Here is a 25,433-nt window from a genome sequence, read left to right on the forward strand (position 1 = left end):
CCAAAGATTTGGTTTCTCTAAATCCCTTTTACAATGCCTATTGTATCTATTAGCAGTCACACAAATTCTCGATCCTCCTTCCATCTGAGCCTGGTTCCAAGTAGTCCACCTCCTCTGTAAACTGAAAGAGTGTGTGTAGAGTAAGGGGACAGGTGGAAGAGGGGACAGAGGGAGGACACCACTTCCCCACTTCAAGTCTTATCTAGTTTCCATTCATGATAGCTCTTTGACTGGCATAATGATCAATCTTCACAACTCATTTGATGCCCACCTCTACCCCCATCCTCAAGGACACATGAAGAGCCTTAATCTTTAGACCTGAAGGATGTCCTCTCTGCCATTACACATGGATCAAGAGTCCTTGACAACCCATTCTATTTCTGGCCAAGTACCCAGCAGACTTCAAAACAGTGACCAGAGGTAAAATGCTCCACATCCTATTTTCAACTTGATCCCCAAGAGGAAAATCAGTGAAGACACCTGTTAGTCGTGAAGAGCCACTCACCAAGGTCTCATGACTCATTCACTGCAAAACACAAAATACATTTTAATGTCAAGACTACAAATGCTTGTACACATAAAAGCCTCTCCTTATCTCTTCACTTGGCCTTTTCTCAAAGAGCTTAGACAAGAATTTTTTGATCTTCAACCAAAAAAAAAAAAAAAAAAAATCAGAGAAAACTCTACTTGCTCTGGAATCCAGTTTTCAAAAGCCACAACCTGCATGACTGTCTTATTCGAAGTTCAGGAATCATGCTGATTGCTCACAAAGGATATTTTTTTTAGAGACCAATTTTGATCCACCAAGGCAGCCCAGCCACCTTCAAGAGTACCTTCCTTCTATAGCACAGCTTACCTTGTAATTACTAGAGTTCACCCAAGAGGTAGCGAGTCCATCCACAAGCTTATCTAACATGGTCTGATCATGCTCAAGGTCAGCAGACTTCTGTTTATCTGAGAAATAGTCTATAAGTTCCTGGCCAACCTGCAGTCGTTTCCCCACATCCTTTTGCAACACCTGAGCCAGGCAGGACTCCATTCGAGGCTCCATGGTGGAATTCAAATCCAGATCCAGCAAAAGCTAGAGGGCAGTCAGGATGACTCCCTCCCGGTAGACGGACCCGGGAGGTTGCCTCTTTGTTTGCTGAAGGTTACTAAGAGCTTGTGTTTCAAAGATGCAATCCGGGGAATGGTAACAATGCACCATGTGTGTCTGAAGAGCAGCTGGTAGGATATTAAAAGTCCAATTTAAATAACTAGTAGGAGATAAAGGAGTGAGTGGCTGAGTGATGTTCTGCTACTGGGTCTGAAATACTTCATAATTCAGCAGTCCATTCTGAAAAGTAAGAGAAGAGAACAACAAATTAGCACAGATAACATAACACTCAATGTTGTAAAACATTAAATCAAGGACAAAGCAATTCATGCTGTAGAACCATTTATAATCACATGAGGAGTGCAAAGCATGAACACTTGGCAACCATATTGGAGTAATATAATTATTATTTTTATCAGGAAGAACACTGAAGCCCAAAGAAAAGAGCCAACGAGCCACACAGTTGGTAGGTTGATATTTTTCACAATCTCCCAGCTTGTAAATGTACTAGTCAAGAAAGCAATCTTCTGCTTTGTTTATTGGTAGCTTAATTTTGCTCCCCACCAAAAACCTATCATTACTCTGTGTCTGAATCACTGTAAGTGCTGCAGCTTATGGCATTCCTCTGAATCTTGCAAAAAAATAAGTACCAGAAATGGGACAGGCTCCATAGACACACCACTGATCAAAATCGCCAGCTCGGTTAAATTAACCAAAGCAAAAGGCAGCGCACTTACATCACACTTCTTGCTCAGCACCTTTACAATGGGGGAAGAAGAAACCCCTGCTGCCTCCTCCCCACAAAAAGAAGAGAAAGAAGAAAGGAAAAAAGCACCACAGGTGCAAGTTCTGATCAGTTACTGACAGAGTATTCTCGGTTGACAGAAGCACCATTTGGGTCTGGTGTTTTGTTATAAACTCAGATCCCAAAATCATGTTTGGACAATGCAAAACGCATGATAAGGGAGAAGTACCAAAACTGTGGATTTTTTTCCCCCAGTGCTGGGGATCAAATCCAGAAACTTGTGCATACTAGACAAGCTCTCTACCATTAAGTGGACCCCCTGCACTCCAAAACAGTTTTAACTAGATGTATTATACAATCTATCCAGTAACCTATAGCAAGCAGCTAGTACAATTCTGCACATGCATTTCTTACTTCAATTTCTTCTCTCCTAAAATTATTTGATTCCTTTCATTTTAACATAAGAAGACCCATAGGAAACCCATCTTCAAGATGCAGCACCTCCCTGACAAAATATGAAACAGGAATGTAGAGGGAAGATCTTCAAACACATAAAAGTAGTTATTAATTTTCTTCCAATTTGTGGTCCAAACAATTCCTCCAGTTCCTTCATGAGCTTTTTATATTAGACTAAAGAAGGTATCAATGATATAGGCAAACTGGAGAAACCAACAGAACCTTTTTTTCTGTGCCCAAAATTAGCCTAAATTAATAAATGTCAAGTAGATAGTAGTGGCAGATAAAAAAAAAAAAATGGCCCACAAATTCTTTGCTACTCCTCTCCAACCCAGGTGAAGCCTAAGTCCTCTCCCACAGAGACTTGGGGCTGACCCTGTGAAGCAGGCAGAAGCTCATCAGCAATCCCTAGAGCTGGCCCTCTTAAATGCTCCCTGGGACTGCCATGTTATAAGAAGCTGGTCTAGCAACTAGAGCAAGAGGGGCCATATGGAGAAGAATCAATAGCTCCAACCAACAGTGACTATCAGACATGTTCCCAAGGCCATCTGGGGCCATCTAGCTGTTCTAGTCATCATCGGACAACACCACCACAAATAAATCCTAAGGAAACAAGCAGAGAACACCCAGCCAAACCATAGAACCACGAGAAACAACATTTATTTGTTGTGTCAAGCACTAAGTTTGTGGTGATTTGTTACATAATAGCATAATTCTTACTCTTTCTTCCCCTAAAAAGTTATCTTCCATTGCAATGAAAAGAATCTCACATCTTTCACTCCTCCAAGGGGCCTAAAATCAACAGACATTCACCAACAGTAACACTACTAATGCCATTTTTAAGCATCTCCATGAAGTATCAGGTTCTATGCTAGGCGGTTTCTGCATATTACTTCTGATTCATCAACCAACTCTACAAAGCAGGTGTTAACTTCCCTACTTTATAGATGAAGAAACTGAAGTAAAGTAAGGGTGAGTAATTTTCCAAGGTTACCCGGCCATGTGTCTCCTTACTCTACCCTCAAACCCTTATTATTAGAAATCTGGCCTAGTTCTGTTCTGACTCAGGGAAAGGAGGCCACACTGCTCAGCCAGGAGCCATAGGCCAGAGAGCAGAGCCTTCACTCCTTAAGCAAACACTAGGTGCCTTCAAGCCTCTCCACCGTGGCTTTTTAAATACATATGAGAAAATGTCCCTTTCAATGAAAACGTCCCTTTCAAGGAATGTACACGATTTCCGACAAATATGCTTCTTGAAAGTAATTATACAATAAAAGGTTAACACACTCAAAAGTAAGTCACAAACTCATATGTACAAAGAATGAAAAAGACTGGAAGCTTCAGGCATTAAGCAGACTGGGTTTTTCCAATCAATTAAGCTCGCTCGCTCTCTCTCTCTCTCTCTCTCTCTCTCTCTCTCTCTCAAAAGAAAAAAAATGGCATTAGTACTGTTACTGTTGGTGAATGTCTAGTCATCCTCTTCAGCATTTATTCTTACCTAACTGGGTGTTTGGGTACCTTTTCCCCATGCTTTTAGTGTTTTCTCCATCTCTACTTTCAAAGATATCCAGGGAATAGTAATCACAGAGTCCAAATTCTCAACATAAAAGAGTACTGGCCCCTGGCTCCCAGACACCTAGCTTCCCTCTCTGAAAGGAAATGTCATTAGTCTCCTGTGTATCCTTTAGAAAGATATTTAGCTTCCCAAGAAAATAAGTATTGTATGTGTTCTCCTTCCTGTATTCCCCAGGAAAAGTTTCCTAAGCATTTACAATTAAATCATAAAAACAGAAATCAAAACCACACAAAAATACAGGCAAAACATCATATAGCAAGAATCTATAAACTTCATATTTGAAAATACATAAAAGTGAGAAAACAAACAAGAAAGAAAAGGAGGAGGAGGAGTTGGAAGAAAAGAAGGACAAGAAGTTGTAGGGGAGGAAGAGGAGTTAGAGAAAAAAGGGAGACAGAGTAAAACTCTCTTCCTTCTACCTACATCTTGACCAGACTCTCCACTAGGAAGAGTGAAACAAGGAAAATGAGGTCTGAAATCACCCCACAACTGGCATCATGGAGATGACTGTGTTGAAGCTAAATAAAAGCTGACTTCTCATATGGAAGACATAATGGAAAGCGATGGAATACAGAATAAGTCTCTGCCCTCAGTGAGCTTATGGATAAATGCAGCCCTGTCTACAATCTGACACTCAGCTCTGTCATTATCATTCAAGAGTACTACACAGAGACTTGGAGCAATGGTGACATTAGAAGCTACTCAGAATGTAATGCTACCTCTACATTTAAAAAAAAAAAGAAAAACACATTTTCCAAAAATACAAGAGAGATATAATAAAGTTATGAAACGATAAATGAGGTTAAAATAGCAAAGCACCACTTTTCCTTCTTTATTTATTAGAGTAACTTTTCTCCTTTAGCAAGATCTCTCTATGACGGCTGTAGAACACAAAGGCATTGCACTGGTTACCTGGGAAAAGAGACACATTTCAGGTGCTTCTGGAAAATGTCTCAATTCCTTTCAAATCCAATGGCAACTGCATGAGATCCTCTCATTTGCCAGGCCAACATTCTCTGCCTCTACTACAGGAGTTAAGTTCCAAGCATCTCAACTTTTCCCTGCCACATATCTTCGTTTTTAGGTGCAAACTAATAAAACCTCAAGATCATGATCCTAATCACTCTCCTTCATTGCAACCTTAAAAGTAGAAATTAACCAAGGAACCTTTACAAAACAACAGCCTAACTCTGCTACAGGCCAACAGGAAGATGTTAAAAATTACCAGCATCAACAATAATATGACAGATAAGAAAGATAGCTTAGTGAAATAAAAAGAGCAATAAAGTTAAAAATTCTGGCTTCTTTTCTCCGCTCTGCCACTTCCTGAATGACTTTGGGAAGAATATTGTCTCTATGTGCCCTAAACAAGATCAGGATGGAAAGATTTACACAGGCCATTTTTTAAAAAACAGCTCCTATCTCCATCTCCTTAATTACCATATCTTTTCTGCAGCCCTTAGGTACACCATTAATAAAGAACTATTAACAATGGGGCATTGAGGGTGGGGGGACAAAACCAACTATAAGCTCTGTAACTTCTTAGTGTACTACAGAGTAATTCACAAAAGAAATTAGAAGTAGGACCATTTTCATTTTTACTTGGCAACTTAAAACAGTGATCACTATTTCCGAGTCTATGAGATGGCTGGGCTCAGCTAGGAGATTTCTGTACTAGTCTGACCTGGGAGCATTCTCTGGCTACAGTCACCTGGCAGCTGACTATGGCTGGGGTCTATGAGGGCATCAATCACATGTCTAGGGAACTGATGCTGTTGTTGGCTAGACCTCTCTCCACTGAGAATCTCTAGCCATTCAACACACAGCCTAGACTTGATTACACAGGAGCTATGACTCCAAAATGACCAAAGGGAAGCTGGTAGGCCTCTCAAGGCCTAGGATCCAGATCCTGCACATTACCTCTGTCCTAGTATACTGGTCAAAGCAAGTCACAAGGCCAGGCCTGATTAAAAATGTGAGGAACAAAAAACTAGCAATGGTACCACCACATACCTGGCTATCCCACTCCTTGGAATTCTCCCAAAAGATAAAAAATCAACATACTACAGCAATACAGCCACCTCAATGCTTATAATAGCACAATTCACGATAGCTAAATTATGGAATCAACCCAGATGCCCATCAATAGATGAAGAGATTACAAAATTATGATAGATATATATACATACACACAATGGAGTTCTACTCAGCCATAAAAAAAATAGGAAATTAAGGATGGGCAAGGTGGTATACACCTGTAATTCCTGTGGCCTGGGAGGCTGAGGCAGGAGGATCATGAGTTCAAAGCCAGCCTCAGCAACTTAGTAAGGCCCTCAGCAACTCAGTGAGACCCTGCCTTTAAATAAAATATAAAAAAGGGCTGGGGATGTAGCTCAGTGGTTAAATGCCCCTGGGTTCAATCCCCAGTACACACACACACACACACACACACACACACACACACATATATGAAATGGCATTTGCTGGTAAATGGATAGAAATGGAGAATATCAAGCTAAGTGAAATAAGCCAAACTCAGAAACTCAAAGGTCGAATTTTTCTCATATGTGGCAGCTAGAGAAAATAAAGGACAGGGAGAGGGAAAGATAGGATAACATAAAGAACCAACCAAACATAAATTAACAGACAAGTGAAAGGAAGTCTAGTAGAAGAGAGGAAGGAGATTGGAGAGGGGAGGGAGGGCAAGACGGGAAAAAGGAAGAGGAAAAGGGGTGCTCATGAAGTGAAATCCATGTGTATATGAGTTTGTCATAATGAACCCAAGTACTGTATATATCTATAAAGCTCTAATAAAATTTTTTTTAAGAAAAAGTATGAGGAAATAAATTCATTCTACCTGTTAACAGGAACTGCAAAATATTATGTCATGTTCAACACTGCATATATGTATTCAATAGAATGAATAAGTGGATAGGGTAAATATGTTTGCATCATCTGTTTATCTTCTACCAGCCTAATATCACAATCACTTTTATTTATTCATCAACTTATCAAAAATCATATCTCAGTAAAAAAGATACAAAAGAAATAACTACAGCCGAAAGAATTTTCAACCTACTTAAAGACATACACTCACAAGAAGCTTCATTGTAAGGATTCAACACAACCACAGAATGTACATAGTAGATTTCACCAGTAGAATACTGTACCTGCCAAATAAGAAGCATAAATAAGTACTGTGGAAATTCAGAGAAGAGATAGATTAAGAAGGCCTAGAATGACAAAGTCAAAACTATATAAACAAACCAGAATGATGACACATGATGGTAATCCCAATGGCTCAGGAGGCTGAGGCAGGGGGATGTAAGTTCAAAACAAGCCTCAGCAGTTTGGTGAGGCCCTAAGCAACTCAGCAAGGTCCTGTCTCAAAATAAAAAAGTAAAAAGGGCAAGGGATGTGGCTTAGTGGTTAAGTGCTCCTGGGTCAATCTCAAGTACCTCCCAAAAAAATCTGTATAAACAAAATTCAGCCCAGCTTTCCCTTAAATTATAGATTGGAAATATTAGTTATGGCACTTAGAAAAAACTGCATCAGCAAAATAGAGAAGTGGGAACTCTTGGAAAGAAGTGTAAGGCAAACGCAGTAAGATACCTATGGGATGGGCATTATTATTCCCTATGTGAAGATAAGGAAATGAAGCTCATAAAGGTTGGTTTCCAACTGAACCCAGGGCCTTGCACATGCAAGGCATGTACTCTACTATTGAGCTATAGCCTCAGTCTTTTTTTTTTTTTTTTTAGAGAGAGAGAGGAAAAAGAGAGAGAAATTTTTTAATATTTATTTTCAGTTTTCGATGAACACAACATCTTTATTTTATTTTTTTCTGGTGCTGAGGATCAAACCCAGCGCCCCATGCATGCCAAGCGAGCACATTACCAATTGAGCCACATCCCCAGCCCTTTTTTTTTTTTTTTTTTTTTTTTTAAGAGCTACAGGGGCTGGATTGTGGCTCCCAGGTAGAGTGCTCACTTAGTGCATGCAAGACTCTGGGTTTGATCCTCAGCACCACATAAAAATAAATAAATAAAACAAAGGTATTATGTCCAACTATGACTAAAAAATAAATATTAAAAAAAAAGAGCTACAGCAATGTGGGGCATCAGAAGTACTAAGTAAAGGCTCACAAAGCTCTTGTAAAATAATATTTCATATCAAAATACCAAGAACTACAATTTAAATTACCAGCACCTGTTAATCAATAACCATATTGAAAATCTCCCTGGAAAAATATGTGGGAAACAGTTACGATACTTAAAAAGCCAACTTTGAAAGCCAGAGATTAGCAAAATTTATTCACAATAAGTTAAAAGCAACATGTTTCCATTAATAAGACAATCCTTTCTGCATCAGACAATTTTTGTAATGATTACAATATGCTCTAAAATAAAGAAATGCACACTGCCAGGCTCTGCCAGCAAGTAGTGGCTGCTCTCACTCCCGGTTTCTTCTGGTCTTTCCTTCTCTTTCTCCCTCCCACAGTCCCACTCACAGTCTCTCAGTGACAGGTGTGACAGGTGCTGTATAAGATTAACTACTAGAAACCACAGGAGGAAGACGTGGTCCAGACCCTCAAGGAGGCTGCTGCCTACATGAAGACAAAAGCACAGGGTGGCAAGTCCTAAATCACAAAGTGTGTAGAAGTGCTGTAGGTGGCCCTGAAGGGAGATGAAATGCCACTTGAGGGAAGCCAGCCTTGGCTCTACTGGGAACTACAAGGAGGGAACCGAAGTACCATGAGATGTGCCCCCCCCCAGGTCCCTCCCCCTCCAGTGCAGACTCACTCTAGCCTGGTCCCGCCCTGTGCCATTTTTCTAGTGGCTTTGACACTTTCAACAGATAACTGGATGATGTCATTCCCCTCCTTTCTGACTCCTCAGACCTTCAACCTTCACCCTTCCAGTCATCTGTTCTCAACATCAGCAATCTCTCCTCCTCCACTGGCTCATTACCAGCCGCTTGTAAAAGTCCTCTAAATCACCATCCTATAAAGAATGAGCGCAGTGGCACATACCTCTAATCCCAGTTACTCGGGAGGCCAAGACAGGAGGATCCGGGGTTTGAAGTTAGTCTGAGCAACTTAGTAAGAGTTGTTTCAAAATAAAATTGTAAAAGGGCTTGGGAATGTAGTTGCTCAGTAGTATAGCACTTGTGTGGTATGTGTGAGGCCCTGGGTTCAATCCCCAGCACCACCAAAAAAAGAAAAAAAAAAAAAAAAAAAACCTCCCTTGAGCTTTTCAGCAATAACAGTGTTAACAGTGAAACTTCCTTAAACTACTGTGTACACTAGCCAGCTCCACTGATGCATTTCCTGGTCCCTCTTGGACCCTCTGATTTGGTTCCATGGACACTGCACAGCTAGGAGATGCTCTTGTAGGATCCTCAGGGAATGCCATGTTGGCAAACCCTAGGAAGATTTCTCTACACTTCACCAACTCCACCTCTCAGCAGCATTCCAAAGTGGACCACGGCTTCTTTCTTGTAAAATTCCCCACTCCTGGGAAAACCAAAGGATCAGGCCTTCCTGCTACTTCTCTGGTTGTACTTACTCAAGTTCCTTTAACCATCTCTACTCTCGAGAGAGAAATTCTACTAGCGCAGTGCTCTGTTATACTAAGCACTAAAAAGTCTGGAAATATTCTTTTTAAAGTCTGGAAATCACCAGTCAGGTATGGAGCAGAAGACTGGACAGAGAAGGTGAACACTTAATCTCTAGCACCAAAGGCCAATAGCACTTTGGCCTTGCAGGATACTAATTATCTTTGAACTGCAGAAGCAGGAGACTGTAAAGGTATGTAATCATTTACCTTCCTTTGTCTCATATACTGGCAGACATATATTAAATAAAATTGCTTCAGCCAGGTGTGGTGGCACATTCCTATAATCCCAACAACTTAGGAGGCTGAGGCAGGAGAATCACAAGTTCAAGGCCAGCCTCAGCAACTTATCGAGACCCTGTCTCAAACTAAAAAATAAAAAGGCTCCTCTCTATCCTACTCCTACGGCTCCCTGAATCCCCTGCTCTTTCCCTACTCCACTCTGTTAGTTTTGTAAAAACTTTATTTAAATTAAAACTTTATTTTTCTATCTGGTTGGGGGAAGGGGAAAGCTATAGGCTGAGGAGTTGAGGTGGGGGATAATTTCAGGTGTTCTCCATTCCCCCATTACATGTGAATATTAGAATGTTAATTTATTTTGCTCTCTGTGTTATGCCAGAGCCGTTTCCAAATGGTAGAAGGGGGTAGGTGGTAGGGATGGAGTCAGATGTGAAACCAGGGTGGAGAGGGAGCCGACTGGTCAGCGGTGCTCTTCAGTGCATTCCAAACAGGTGGCCTCCATGCAGGTGCTAAGGGCCTGGTGAAAACCACTGCAGTGTGCCCTTACCTCTCTGATCCCTTCCTCACCCCACTGGTATGGCTAATGATGTCCTCTGACGTCATGGTGATCACCTTGCCTCTCTGAGAGTTCCCCTCCTAGTAGTTTCCCTTCTTGGCCAGGTTGTGTCCCCAGCCCCCACCTCACCAGCCTCCTGTCTGCACACACCTGCTGAAGGTCCAAGCACGCCTCAAGCCCCATGCTTTGTAGAAAGAAACAAACAATAAAATTTTTTTAATTAAATTAAAACAAATAATAAAATAAATAAAAAGAGTTGGGAATGTAACTCAGTCATTCAGCATCTGTAGGTTCAATCCTTGGTACAAAAAAAAAAAAAAAAACAAAACAAAAAACTTCTATTTTTTTCCTACTTCTCAAAACTCCCTCAAAGATGAAACAAGATGGACATGCACTGGGAATAGCTGACATTCCATGATAAGTCCCTGAAGGTTTGTTACACTATCTCTTTGCTTTTATACATGTTTGAAATTGTTCATAATTTGTTAAAACTTTTTTTAACTTATTCAAAAGGACTGTAATATTTATATGCAAAAAGATATCAAAATAATTATAATAAATTTTTAACTAAAATAGGATGTGAAATTTTATTAAATCATTCACATGACATGATATGCATGATCTAGCCTATGTATGCCAAACTTACAAAAAAACAAAGCATATAAAATATTGAAGAACAGTAATAAGTTTGGGAATGATTTCTGTCCTATTTAATAATTTCTTTTTATATTTTCTTTAAAAATGATAATTTACATGCATCGGGCTGGTTATTTAATAATGTTAGTTTTATTAATCAAAAAATCAACGGAAAACAAAAAAGACTTTTTATACACTGCTGACTTCTCTCAGTGCAAAATATTAGAACATATACACAGGGCTGATGTCAACATCACAACACTAATTTGTTACATAACCAAGGCAGTTAACCCTAGATAGGAGAGAATAAATAATGTAGATTACAGCTTCCCAGAGAAGGGCCTCCCTTGAGATTAGAGATCCTGGCAGAGAACCAGCTGGTTAGGGAGAAAGAAAGGCGGCATCACAGACAGGGTGTGGCTGGCTCCTCTGGAGAGGGAATTTACATTTCCATCTACCAACACTATACTTCTGTTGCATCTTAGAGGGAACTTCATTTACAGCTTCACAGTCTTGGCCAAACAGCATTTTCCCTCCTGTTTACTATGCTAATGAAAATCAGATCTCTGCGCCTCAACAACAACTTAACATGATTTTCTATAATAGCTTTACCTCATTATCACATACCATCAAATTCACCCTAGATCCAGCAGTTTTATTATATTCACAAAGTGGCACAACCATCACCACTAATTTCAGAACATTTCTATCACCTCAAAATGACACCCCATATCCTTTAGCAATCACTCCCTCCCGTCTTTCCCCAAACCCATGAAAACAAATAATCTACTCTCTGCTTCAATGGATTGGTCTATTTTGGATACTGCATAAAAATGGAGCAATAAAATGTCATCTTTCATGTTTGGTATCTTTCACTTAGCACATTGTTTCCATATTGTAGTACATTCACTCCTGTGGCTAAATAACACTCCATTGGATAGATCCACATATCGTTTATGTTTATCTGTTGGTAGATATACGGATTATTTCCACAATTTGGCTACTACAAATAATGCCACTATGAATATTCATCCCAGAACAACTCATCAACACTTGTTACCACCCCTCTTTTTCATTAAAGCCATCCTAGTGGGTATGCAGTGATATCTTATTGTGGTTTTGATTTGCCTTTCCTTAAGGACTAAAGATATAGAGCTTCTTTTCATGGGCATGGTGAATCTTCTTTGGAGAAATGGGCAATCAAATCTTTTGCTCATTTTTAATTGGGTTATGTAACTCTCTAATTGATGAGTTTTTAATATATTCTGGATAAAAATCCTTTATAGATACATGATTGGCAAATATTTACTCATTCTGTAGAATGATTTCATTCTCTTGATGATATCACTTGAAACAAAGTTTTTAATCTGAATCAAAAACCAATCTATGGGGCTGGTGTTGTGGCTCAGTGGTAGAGTGCTCGCCTAGCATGCACGAGGCCCTGGGTTCGATCCTCAGCACCACATATATGTAAAATGAAGATTTTGTGACCACCTAAAACTTAAGAATAAATATTTTTAAAAAAACAATTTATTTCTTTTCTTCTTAGGTGTCATACCTCAGAAACCACTATTTGTGAAAAGGTAACTAACTTTTCCCTAATCTAAGGGCACAAAGATTTACATCTGTTTGCTTCTTAGAATTTTAGTTGCAGATTTTACATTTAGGTCTATGATCAATTCTGGGCTAAGGTATATACATGAGTGAGATAATGATCCAAATTAATTATTTTGCATGTGGATATCCACTTGTCTCACCACCACCTATTGAAAAATCTATTCCTTCCCCACTCAAACATCCTTGCACTCTTGTTGAAAATTTATTTCTAGACTCTCATTCGATTCCACTGATCTACATGTCCACCCTTATGCCAGTACCAGACTCTCTTAATCACTGAAGCTTTGTTGTAAGCTATGAAAGTCCTCCAACTTTGTTCTTTTCCAAGATCATTTTCACTATCCAAGGCCCCTTGCAATTCCATATGAAATTTAAGATCAGCTTACCAATTTCTGCAAAGAGTCAGCTCAATTTTACAAGGATATTGTTGAATCTGAAGACCAACTTGGGGAGTACTGCCATCATAACAGCATTAAGCGTCCCAATCCATGAACACAGGGACAGGACTTTCCATTTATTTAGATCTTTAATTTCTTTCAATGATATTCTATACTTCAGAGTATACATTTAATACTTCTTTTGTTAACGATGCTATTGTGAATGGAATTGTTTTCATAAATAAATTTTCAGATTATTCATTAGAAGTATAGATGAATTCAATTGATCTTTGAATATTGATTTTGTATGCTACAACCTCCCGTAGTTTTAGAGTGTATTCCCTAGGGTGTTCTACATATAAGATCATGTTGTCTACAAATAGAGACCATTTTACTTCTTTCTTTCTAATAAGAATGCCTTTTCCTTTTTCTTTCCTAAATGCCTTACAAAACACTGCAGAGAAGCAGCAAAAAGAGAACATCCTTACCTAACCCTCCTGACTGCTAATCTTAGAGGACAGCAGTCAGTCTTTCATCTTTAAGTACAAGCTGTGGGTTTTCATGGATGACCCTTCTATTCCTAATTTTTTCACTGTTTTTATCACGGCAGGATGTTAAATTTTGTCAAACTTTTCCTGCAGCTATTGAAGAAATTTTTGGCTTTCAACCTTTACCCATATGGCATATTACACTGATTTTCAGATACTAAACCAATGTTGCATTCTTGGGATAAATCCCACTTGGTGTATGTTCTGATACATTGCTAGATTCTGTGTGCTAGCATCTTGTTGAGAACTGTTACATCTGTATTCATAAAGCACATTGTTCTCTAGGTTCTTTTCTTGTGATGTCTTTGTTTGGTTTTGAAACCTAGTTAATAATGCCCTCATACAGGAATCTGGGAAGTGTTGCCTCCTCTTTCTTTTAGAAGAGATTGTGGAGAATTTTTGTTAATTCTTCATTAAATGTTTGGTAGAATCACCAAATGTGAAGTCATCTGAGCCTGGGCGTTATTTGTGGGATGCTTTTTGATTGTTAATACAATCTCTTTACTTGTTACTGGTCTAATCAGAGTTCCTGCTGCTTCTTGAGTCAATTTCAGTATTTTTCTAGGAATGCATATATTTCATCTAGACTATTTAATTTTGGGGCCGATAATTATTCCTAGTAATCCCTTATAATCTTTTTCCTCCCTTTGAGGTCTGTATTTATGTCCTTTCTTTCATTCCTGATTTTATTAAGTCTTGTGTCTTTTCTTTTGGTCAGTCTAGCTCAAAGTGTCAATTTTGTTCATCTTTAGAAAGAGCCAATTTTGTTGTGTTGATATTTCTCAACTTTTTTCCCACTCCATTTATTTACAAACTAGTCTTCATAATTTTCTTTCTTCTGCTTACCTTGGAATTTAGTGTGTTCTCTTTCTAGTTTCTTTCTTTTTTTTTTTTTTTTTTTTTTGTGGTGCTGGGGATTGAACCCAGGGCCTTATGCATTTGAAGAACGCACTCTCCCAACTGAGCTATATCCCCAGCCCTCTTTCTAGTTTCTTAAGCTAGGTTAGGTTACTGATTATTACAACTATTATTAGGTATTGAGACTTTTCTTCATTTTTATTTTTCAATATCTATTTTTTAGTTGTAGATGAACACAATATCCTTTATTTTACTTATTTATTTTTATACAGTGCTGAGGATTGAACCCAGGGCCTCGCATGTGCTAGGCAAGCACTCTACTGCTGAGCCACAACCCCAGCCATTTTCTTCTCTATTAATACAGGCATTTACAGTCCTACATCTCTCTACTTTTGCTGCCTACCCTAACTTTAGGCATATTGTTTTGTTTTGGGTTTTGCATGTAGTGTAACTGGCATTAAAAAAAAAAAAAAAAACATGTATTCTTGGAACAAATGATTGACAAGGTTTTGTTTAACTGTGTAAACCAACTGGTAAAATATACGTAAGTTCTGCTCATGGACACACCATGTTTGTTAGGCAGGGAGTGTGTATGGGTCAACAAGAGGATGGGAACATGGTCAGATCTGTGTCTTAGGGATCAAACCAGCTGAAGCCAGAAAAGACCAGTTACTGCCTTTCCAAGCAAAAGATCTGTGATTTCCTGACTGCTCTAGTTTGTATCTGGAATGTCCCCTCAAGGCCCTTGTTAAAGGCTAGGTCCCCAGCGTGGTGCTCTGGGGAGAGGTGCTTTGTCAGAAACTTTAGGTCAGACCTAGTGAGAGGTCTCTGGGTGACTGGGGCCAAGACCTTGAGGAGGATTGTGGGACTCCAGATTTCTCTTTCTTTCACTTCCTGGCCAGGAGGTGAGCAGTTCTCTGCCATGCACTCCCACTATGACGTATTGCTCACCAGACACAAAGGCAAAGGGGCTCAGTAATCATGGACTGAGCCATCCAAGACTGTGAGTCAAAATATACCTTTTCCCTTAAAAAAAAAAAAATGGTGTGTGTGTGTGTGTGTGTGTTTTCTCTGCTATTTTAGCCAGAGGCAGAGGCAGGATTACAAGTTTGAGGCCAGCCTCAGTAACTTAGCAAGACCCTGTCACAAGATAAAAAATAAAAAGGGCTGAGAATGTATCTCAGTGGCTGAGTGTCCCTAGGTTTGACACACACACATATACACATATACATGTGGATGATTTACCTGTGTAGCCATTTTAAAGGGTACAATTCACATTACTGTGTAACCATCACCACCATGACAGGCCACATTTTGTTTGCATTTACCTAACTTTTCTTGTGATTTTCTCTTTGAGCTACTGGTGATCTGGTAGTGCACAGTTTAATTTGGACATATTTGTGAATTTCCCAAATTTCCTTCTATTATTGATATTTAATTTCATTCCACTGAGGACTGAGAACATACTTTGTATGATTGCCATCCTTTAAAATTCATTGAGGCCAGCCTGGGGTTGTAGCTCAAGAGTAGAGCACTTGTCAAAAGCACATGTGAGGCCCGGGGTTCAATCCTCAGCACCACGTAAAGATAAATAAATAAAATAAATGTATTATTTCCAACTACAACTAAAAAGTAAATATTAAAACAAAATTCATTGAGGCTTTTTTTACGACACAATATATGGTCTCTCCAGAAGAATGCCCATATATCCTTGAAATAATATATATTCTTCTGTTACTGGTGGGGTGTTCTATAGATATCTATCCCTTAGTGACTTACAAGTTTGCCTGCATCTAGGCCAAGTTCCAGGGGGGGAAAAAAATGTCAATTATTTAAACTAAGATTTTCATGTTTTTCCCCATGTTTTATATGAACTACTGATTCTATACATATATACCTCTTTTATTTAGACCTTTTCTTTAAAGGTCTCACCTTTGAAAATAAAAATTCAGTTTCTAGCACCACATGAAGAGTTCATTTCTAGCAGCAAAACCTGCCAAAAAGCTAGGCAGGAAGCAGCATATATGCTAGGTTGGAGATTTTCTGAGATGTTTCTAAAGAGGAAAATCCCCAGACTTAGGTAAATAAGAAGAGAGGAGAGCATTTGATATGTAATTTGATAATATGACAGCTGACATGGCTATCCCAAATTTCCCAAGGGATATGGGTTACACCCAGTTGAAAAAAGAAAACCTATTAAGTACTGGGCATTTAATTTGAAGACAGAAGGTATAACACTGGGGATACAAAAGGAGGAGGGGTTTTTCTCTGCTACTGAATAAAGAAGTCAAGCTAAAAAGAAGTAATACCCCGATCATTTACAATTTGGCTTTCTATAATTTAAAATAATCATGGCAGGCTGGAGATGTGTGGCTCAGTGGTAAAGCACTTACCTAGCATGTATTGGGTCCAAGATTTAACCCCCAGCACTGACAAATAAATAAAGTAAGTAAATGAAAATAAAATAAGCATAGCTACTTCACATTTGAAACATCACTTTCTCATTCATTGAGTGTTCATACGAATGCCAATTTGTCTAACCCCCACAATACTTTTCTAAGAATAGTATTACCATGTCTATTTTACTGAAGAAAATAGATTCAGAGTTTTGGAAACAAAGTGACTTCCAAGTTCACACAGCGACTGTGAAAAAGAACCAGGATTTCAACCAGGTTTTCTAACTTCAAATCCAGGGCTATTTCCCATTAAAATGCTATGGCTTCTTCTCACAAACACACAGAGGTCTGAGTAATTTTGACACACAAATACACACATGAACATGCACACATGTGCATGTGTATGTATTTTTTACAAAAAGAACTATAAGGAATGATCTAACCACTGCACTTAATGTTCTCAAAATAAAAACAGAAGGGCCTGAATGCAGAGGAGCACCTGGCATAGCACCACATACTATACTAATGATCCAGAAAGAACAAATGAAGAGTAGGAACCGCAACAATAGTCCTTGAACAGTGATCAGCAACTTTCAGTTCAGAGAGTTCAGTATTTCCCACAGACTGCCAAAGGCAGGCCAAAGGCAAAACCAAGAGTAGGAACAAGAAGGAAGAAAAGGGGAATGCAGAGGACTAAAGGAGGAGCACAGCAAATACACGTAACCATTGGGGGAAAGTGGGTGAAGGACAAATAGGAACACTCTGTATTTTTTTTTTTTTGCAACTTCTCATAATTCTGTAATTATTTAAAAATAAAAAGTTTTGGAAAAAATGAAAAGAAAAAAGTTTTAAAATATACCTGATGGAGACAGGTTCTTGGTCCCAGTTTTCTAAATTCACTCAATACCTAACGTGCTGGCTAATCTGCCAGGCACTGCCCTCAGTAAGCTCTAAGTACACTGGGAAGAGAACAAGAAGTAAGGAACACATTCCAACACAAAATATCAAGATTCCTTCCTCACAGACTCACTTTTCTGCTGACTCCTTAGTCATCAGAGGAACAGGGAAGACCACACACAACAGTGAAATGAATGCAAGGGTACCACTTGGCACAGTTGTCTTGGGTGTGCCAAGCATTAAAACATAGGCTTTGCTTATTGACTCTCACACTCCAAGGCAATCCCCCTGTCTTCATTCCTTGATCTAGCAACATTCATACTGAAGACAGAGAATCTAGTAGGAAACCCTGCAGCGTCATGGAGCTCCAAGGATAAGGAGCCCTGTGCTTGCTGAAGGAAAAAAAAAAAAACTGAAGTGAAGCTTTTACAGATTTACTTACTCATTAACAAATCATCATCTTCTCATATTTACTCCAAATCCTTTCAATACAATATAAGTGACCTGGCAGGGAAAAATAACTTAGAACATGAGCTGAACAATGGCCAAGACGACTAAAAACAACTTCATAGACTACTTGCTACACACCCCCAGGAAACCATATTTCAAGCACATATACAGTATTTTAAATCTATACTCTAGAAAAGCTTACACTTAAGAGAAAAATTTTGCAATATGTCTCAAACAAACCATAGCAGAACACTGCTATAGTAAAATAACATTTTTACATTCATATTTTACGGATTTAGGAAAAATTTCAAAGGAAAAGCACAAAAAGAGATGTGTGCCTTAACAATTGTACTACACACAGATGCTCAAATTTCCAAATCGATTTGTGACTGCCCCCCCCCCTTTTTTTTTGGCACTAGAGATTGAACCCAGGGGCACTTGACCACTGAGTCACCTTAACCACTTAATAGCCTGCCTCAATTTTTCTATGTTGACTTATTCCTATTCAACTGTAAAAGATTTTTTTAAAAAATACTAACATCACTCTAGTCCTACATTGAAATAAAAAGATAACTTAAACTAGGCATGGTGGTAACACTCCAGCAACTCAGGAGGCTGAGGCAGAAGGATCACAAATTCAAGGCCAGCCACAGCAACTTAACAAGCTCCTGAGCAACTTAGGAAGACTCTGTCTCAAATAAAAAATAAAAAGGGATGGAGATGTAGCTCAGTGCTTGAGCACCCCTGGGTTCAATCCTCAGTACAAAAAAAAAAAAAATCACAAATGTAACTAGATAGAATCAAATACATGTTCTAATACAATGCTGATAAAAACAAACTTTTATAACCATCTAGGACAATCTGGCAACATCCATCAACATCCATATGAATACATCTTTTGACCCAGTAAATCCAAATCTAAGGAAATAATGTGTCAAGTATGCTAATATATATAAAGTTGTTCATTGTAGCTATTCATTTAAAAAAAAAATTGCAATGGGCCATGCATAGTAGTGCTCACCTATAATCCCAGTGGCTCAAAAGGCTAAAGCAAGAGGATAGAAAGTTTGGGACCAGGTTTGGCAACTTAGCAAGACCCTGTCTTTAAAAAAAAAAAAATGGGCTAGGGCTCAGGGGTAGAGCACCCCTAGTTCAATCTCCAGTATCAAAAAAGCTATCTACATTTTAGTAAAAAAAGCAAACCAGAAAACAGCATTTTTATAATGCCACTTTCTAAAATGAAAATGGGGGTGGGGCTGGGGCTCAGTGGTAGAGCGCCTGCCTTGCAGGCACTGGGTTCCATCCTCAGCACCACATAAAAACAACCAAAACAGAAGTATTGTGTCCAACTACAACTAAAAAATAAACAAATAAATATTTTTTAAAAAATAAAATGAAATTAAAATATACTATTCATATAATAATAAATGTTAAAAATAAGAGTGGTGGTACCAATAGAACAATGCTGTAGCCTTTACAAAGATACAATGGCTTCTGTGAACATACATTACTTCAAATTCAAACTCCATCATGACCCTGGGAATGGGAAGGGGGAGAAAGGACAAGACAGTGGAGGAAGACCTACATTTTACTCTGTCCTGTGTACCTCAACACTGTTTAACCATGTACATATCATCTATTCTAAATAAATATAAACTTTAAACATTAAAAATTTTCATTGTCTGTCTAATTGAATCCATACTCTACCTAATAAATACTAGAAAGTTGTTTGTAAAGTCAAGTAGAATTATAAACCTGGTACTTCAGCCATATCAAATATAATACCATGTATTGAAAACAACGGAAACTGTAGTTTATTCAGTAAATTGTGCAAATCCAGCACTCATCTCTAGAAGTAACAACACCTATAAAGAAACAAAGCACATTTCTGAACCTCAACCAGACATAGAATTCTTGCCAAGTCAAAAATAGAAAAACAATAATGGGAAGAAGACAAATGCTCAGTTCACTGCTGATCACTGAACTAACCACAGCCATGTTTTAAGTCAGAAAAGACACATAATCTCTACAGTGGATAATGTGGCAACAGCTCTCAAAATTTTATGACATATAACTTTTAATCCCAAAGGTCAATATCTGGAAATTTACATACACACACACACACACACACACACACGAAAAATAACAAAATATAGGATTATTCTTTGTAACACTTTATAAGATTAGAAAAATTAAATGTTATCAATAGCATACTCATTAAACTATGATATAATTAGATGGTGGTGCATACCTGTAACCCCAGTGGCTTGGGAGGCTAAGATAGGAGAATTGTGAGTTCAAAGCCAGCTTCAGCAACTGCAAGGCACTAAGCAACTCAGTGAGACCCTGTCTCTAAATAAAGTACAAAATAGGGCTGGGGATGTGGCTCAGCAGTTGAGTGCCTCTGAGTTTAATTCCTGGTTCCAAAAAACTATAGTATATATGACAAGATGCTATTCAGCTATAATATTCATCTAACAGTTAAAAAGGAAATCTTTCATGTATTGATAGAACAATTTCCAAAATGGTAAATTTAATGAAAAGCAAAACAGAATAGTTGATACTAAGGTATCATCTGTACAAAAAAGAGGAAAGGTGTATAGACACATTTATACATTCTTTCACGAATATAATTAATAACATTAATGCCTCCAGGAAGATAGAATGGCAACTAAGATAGGAGACAACTTAAAATTTTAAACTGTGGCCAGGTGCAGTGGCGCACACCTGTAATCCCAGTGGCTTGGGAGGCTGAGGCAGGAGGATCATGAGTTCAAAGCCAGTCTCAACAACAGCAAGGTCTGGGGATATGGCTCAGTACCTCTGAGTTCAATCCCTGGTACCCCCCCAAAAAAAAAATTAAACTGTGTATGTATTACTTGTTTAAAAATGAACATTTATAATAGAAAATTTCATGCATTTAACTAGCAGTCTTCCCATTTCTAGATAATTTAAACAAGATGAAAAGAATTCTCATATACAATTACAACAGATTTAAATTTACTCACAATAAAAAGGGGCACAAGTATTTCCCCTAGGTACCTTCTATAAAATAGTATAGTCAATAATGCATGTAATAAGCTTGTAGCTACAATTAATACAATGTTAACAATGCCATCACTACTCAGAAGCAACAGCAACCAGTTTCCCAAAAAGACAACATCTACCCCTCACCCTAAAAATTCCAGAATCAAATCACTGATCAGCTGATGATTCAAATAAGTATCGAAAAACAGAAGTCCAGCTTTTATTAAAATATAAGGCTTTCGGCAACATGTAACTTTCAAACAGGCTTCTTCTCTCAGCAACTGTGCTCTCTTGGCTGTTATCTGTGGCCACTGCACAAAATTAGAACATGGCATGAATACTGCCAAGAGTCAGTCTCCTTATCCCATGGTCACAAGCTAGGTCCCAGCCAACACAGCTCTCTCATGAATGGAAGACAATAAACAGGTCTCAGAGTACCCAATCAAAAGAGTGCACACCTGCTTGAGGGTCCACATCTTCAGGTCAAGACAGGAAGAGGCCATACCCTTTTCCCCAGTCCCAGATTAGGAGCCTTAGTCCATTTTTGTTCCTATCACAAAATACCTGAGACTGGATGATTTATAAAAAACAGAAGTTTAACAATGGGATATAGCTCAGTAGTAGAGTACTTGACTAGTATGCACATGGCCCTGGGTTTAATTTCCTATATCAAAAGAGAAAGAGAAAGAGAGAGAGGTTTATTTGGCTTGTGGCTCTGGAGGCTAGGAAGCCCAACAGCATGGCACCGGCATCTGGTGAGGACCTTTCTTGCTGCGCAGAACACGGCAGAGAGCATCACAGAGCAAAGTGCAGCCCTTCCTCTTTATATTCAGCCACTAATGTCATTGTGGGCCTCCCCCCACCCCATGACCTCATCTAATCCTAACTGTTTCCCAAAGACCCCTAACTCCAAATATCATGACATACAAATTGGGGATTAAGGGCTGAGAGTGTGGGTCAGTGGTAGAGCATCCCTGGGTACAGAAAACACTAAAAACAAATGAAATCAGAGTTATTCTAGGGTATCTCTTGAGTGATTAGTAGAAACCAAATAAACTATATAACTTGATCATACTCTTCCATACAGTTTGCTAGAGTGCCTGAGCACAGAGAGAAAGGTTTTTCAGCTTTCTTCCTGAAGATTGTAAAAGGGAAGGCAGAAAGGAAAGGAGGTGGTTATGACTTCATGTGTTATGTGTGCTACCCTGGGAAGAAGGAAAGAGGGCTCTGCTGTGGTTTGAACGTGTCTCCCCAATTTAAATGTTGGAAACTTAATCCCCAATTTGTTGTTCTTTTTAAAGGACCAGCCTCTTCAGAATGGAAGCACATGCTGGGAGGGTAACATATTAAGTGGAAAAAAAAAATACTCTTTGAATCAAACTTTTTGGGCAAAGAATGTACACAAAGATATAGCAACAGTTACAGATTCAGATACACGCCAGCCCAACTTCTCCCAAAAGAAGGAGGAAGGTAGTTAAAAGAAAATAAGCAGCCTCCCTCCTTCCTACTCTTCCTGATCCTACTTAAGAAAGTTGAAGTTCTCCATGAATCATTTGTTGACTGACAGTTATTTTGAAAGCATAGGAAATAGTATATTTGTTCTAGCCTCTCTGATGTTATGTTGCTGAGAACCAGAAAATGAAAGAATAAAATAATCCCATTATTTGTTTCCACCGTTAATAAGGATATTCAAAAATAAACATTAGGTAAAAAACCAGTATCTCAAAGTAACAGAAGTGTTTACATAACAATGAACTAAGAAACACCTTCTCAGGAGTCAAAATCTACTGGAAAACAAAACACCAACCTACAAGCTGAGCCTTCCCTCACTGCATCTGGACTGTAGATTACAAAATGGACTCCCAAGGGAAGTCTCACGGCCTAGGACAAGTAACATTAGATGCTACTGAACACTACAGAGTGTGATGGAGGGAAATATGATCAGACCCAAAGAGAAAGAGCAGATACTTCTCTACTAGTTAACCTTTGGAATTTCTAGACAATAGAAGAATTTTTCTGATGTCATTATTTCATTTTTTTCCTTAGAAAATACTTACTGCAGAAATTCAAAATAATTTTCAGATTAAGCATTGTCAAAAATGAAAAGGCAAGTTCTGGACATCAAAATCACCCCTAAAATAAGTAAAATTCCCAATTTAAAACTCAGTCACCAAAATCTCACACAGCAGGTCAACATTTTTTCAGGCATTCATGCAATGAACCCAATGCTGTGTTATCTAACTGATGTTAATCCAATACCAAACATCACCAAAAAATTCCTAAGGCATTTGGAAGAACCAGGATACTATTATCAATCCCCACACTCGGTAAAGTAACTTAAAATGACCTGAGTTAAAAACCTTGAAAAAAATTTTAATACATGAGCAATAATCTTTTAAGAAGAATTTGCTGTAACTACCCAAATATATTCATAAGGATCTGTTCCATTTCACCAGTCAATCAATAATGGTTAAGCACAACACCTGCACAGTACTAGATCAGGCATCAGAGCAACGCAGGAGGTACTAGATGAGGCCCTAGATTAAGCCCCCTCCACAAAAGGAGGAAATTAGCAAACAAGGAAATTGAGAAATAAAGAAATACCACATATACTCGCATGCCCTCAAAGTCCTTTTAATCTATTTTTGAAACACAAACAATTTAAAAGTTAAATAGGATGCTAGAGATGTAGTGAGCACTTGCCTAGCACGCCCAAGGCCCTGGGTTCAATCCCCAGTACCAAAAACAAGTTAAACAGGGAGCTACAAGTATAGTTCAGTGGTAAAGTGCATGCTTAGCACACATAAGGCCCTGGATTCAAACCACAGCTCTCAAAAAATTAAAATTAAATAAAATAAGTAAAAATTAAATAATGATACACAAGAAGAAAGGAATTGGTATTTATTAAGTATCTCAAGGGGCAAAGTGATAACAAAAAACATTCATGTATCCTGTTTAAAGGGAAGAAAACAGGAGGTGGGGGGAGGTGAAGTGGGAGGCCATGAAGTTAGAAAACCAAAACAAGACAAGAATCCCACCAAGTGATGCAAAACACAAGAAATTAACACAGGTTTGTGATCCCAACTACTCAGGAGGCTGAGGCAGAAAGATTGCCAAATTTGAGATCAGCCTGAGCAATTTAGCAAGACCCAGTCTTAAAGTAAAATTTAAAAAGAGCTGGGGCTGTAACTCAGTGGTAGAGTACTTACCTAGCATGTGCAAGGCCCTGGATTCAACCCAAGAAAGCAAGCAAGCAAGCAAGCAGGCCGTTAATTTTTTTTTTTTTTTAATTTTTAACAGTCTTCAACAAATGGTGTTAGGACAACTAGATATCCACATACAAAAGAATGAACTTGGACTTCCCACCTTATATCTTACAAAAAAATTAAAGTGAATCAAAGACCTCAGTAAGAGCTAATATTATGAAACACTGGAAGAAAACACAGGGATAAATTTTCATTACATTGGATTTGGCAACAAATTCTTAGATTTGACACAGAAGCACAAGCAACAAAAGAAAACATAAATAAACTAGACGCCATTAAAATTCAATATGTTTATGCATCAAAAGTCATTATCAAGAAAGACAACCTACAGAGTAGGAGAAAATATCTGCAAATTACATAACTAATAAGAAATCATAATGTGAATTTATTATATATTTAAAATATATAATAAAACTCAACAACAACAACAATAAAGATAGTGGGTATGGTGGCATATGCCTATAATCCCAGCTACTTGGGGGTCACAAGTTGGAGGCCAGCCCCTTCAACTAAGCATCACCCTCAGCAACTTAGTGAGATCCTGTCTCAAAATAAAAAATTAATATAACTTGGGATAAAGCTCACTGTAAAGTGTTCCTGAGCTCAATATGAATACCAAAAAAAAAAAAAAAAGGACCAACAATAGATTTTAAAATGGGCAAAGGATCTGAACAGACATTTCTCCAAAGAACATATGACGGCCAACAGACAACGAAAAAGTTCAACCCCTTTGTTGTTAAAAAATGAAAATCAAAACCATAATGCAATACCATTTCACATGTATTATAAATAAATGTAACAAAAATATTTATTAAAAAAACAGAAAATAATAATTGTTGGTAAGGAATAGTGCTAGTGGGAATGTAAAATGGGGCAGCCACAGTGAAAAACAATTTGGCGACTGCTCTAAAAGTTAAACAGGAATTGCCATACGACCCAACAGATCCATTCCAAGGTCTACCCATAAGAATCAAAAACTGAGACTCAGATATTTCTACATCAATGTTCACTGCACCACTACTGACAATAACTAAAAACTACAAACAAGGCAAATGCCATCGACATGAATGAATAAAT

At 38.3% G+C, this 25,433-nt stretch overlaps 1 protein-coding gene across 5 annotated transcripts in view; it reads right to left on the reverse strand.

Annotated features, from left to right (window-relative positions):
• Clasp1 (cytoplasmic linker associated protein 1) overlaps positions 1 to 25,433 on the reverse strand; it is a 269,273-nt gene that overhangs the window by 235,736 nt on the left and 8,104 nt on the right. For all 5 annotated transcript variants that reach the window (XM_077802326.1, XM_077802325.1, XM_077802322.1 and 2 more), the window contains exon 2: positions 857 to 1,336. In XM_077802326.1, the coding sequence (XP_077658452.1) occupies positions 857 to 1,051 (195 nt within the window). In that variant the 5' untranslated portion in view covers positions 1,052 to 1,336. The remainder of the gene's footprint in view (positions 1 to 856; positions 1,337 to 25,433) is intronic.

The sequence above is a fragment of the Urocitellus parryii genome, chromosome 1 (genome assembly GCF_045843805.1).
Source record: "Urocitellus parryii isolate mUroPar1 chromosome 1, mUroPar1.hap1, whole genome shotgun sequence".
NCBI classification, from domain to species: Eukaryota; Metazoa; Chordata; class Mammalia; order Rodentia; family Sciuridae; genus Urocitellus; species Urocitellus parryii.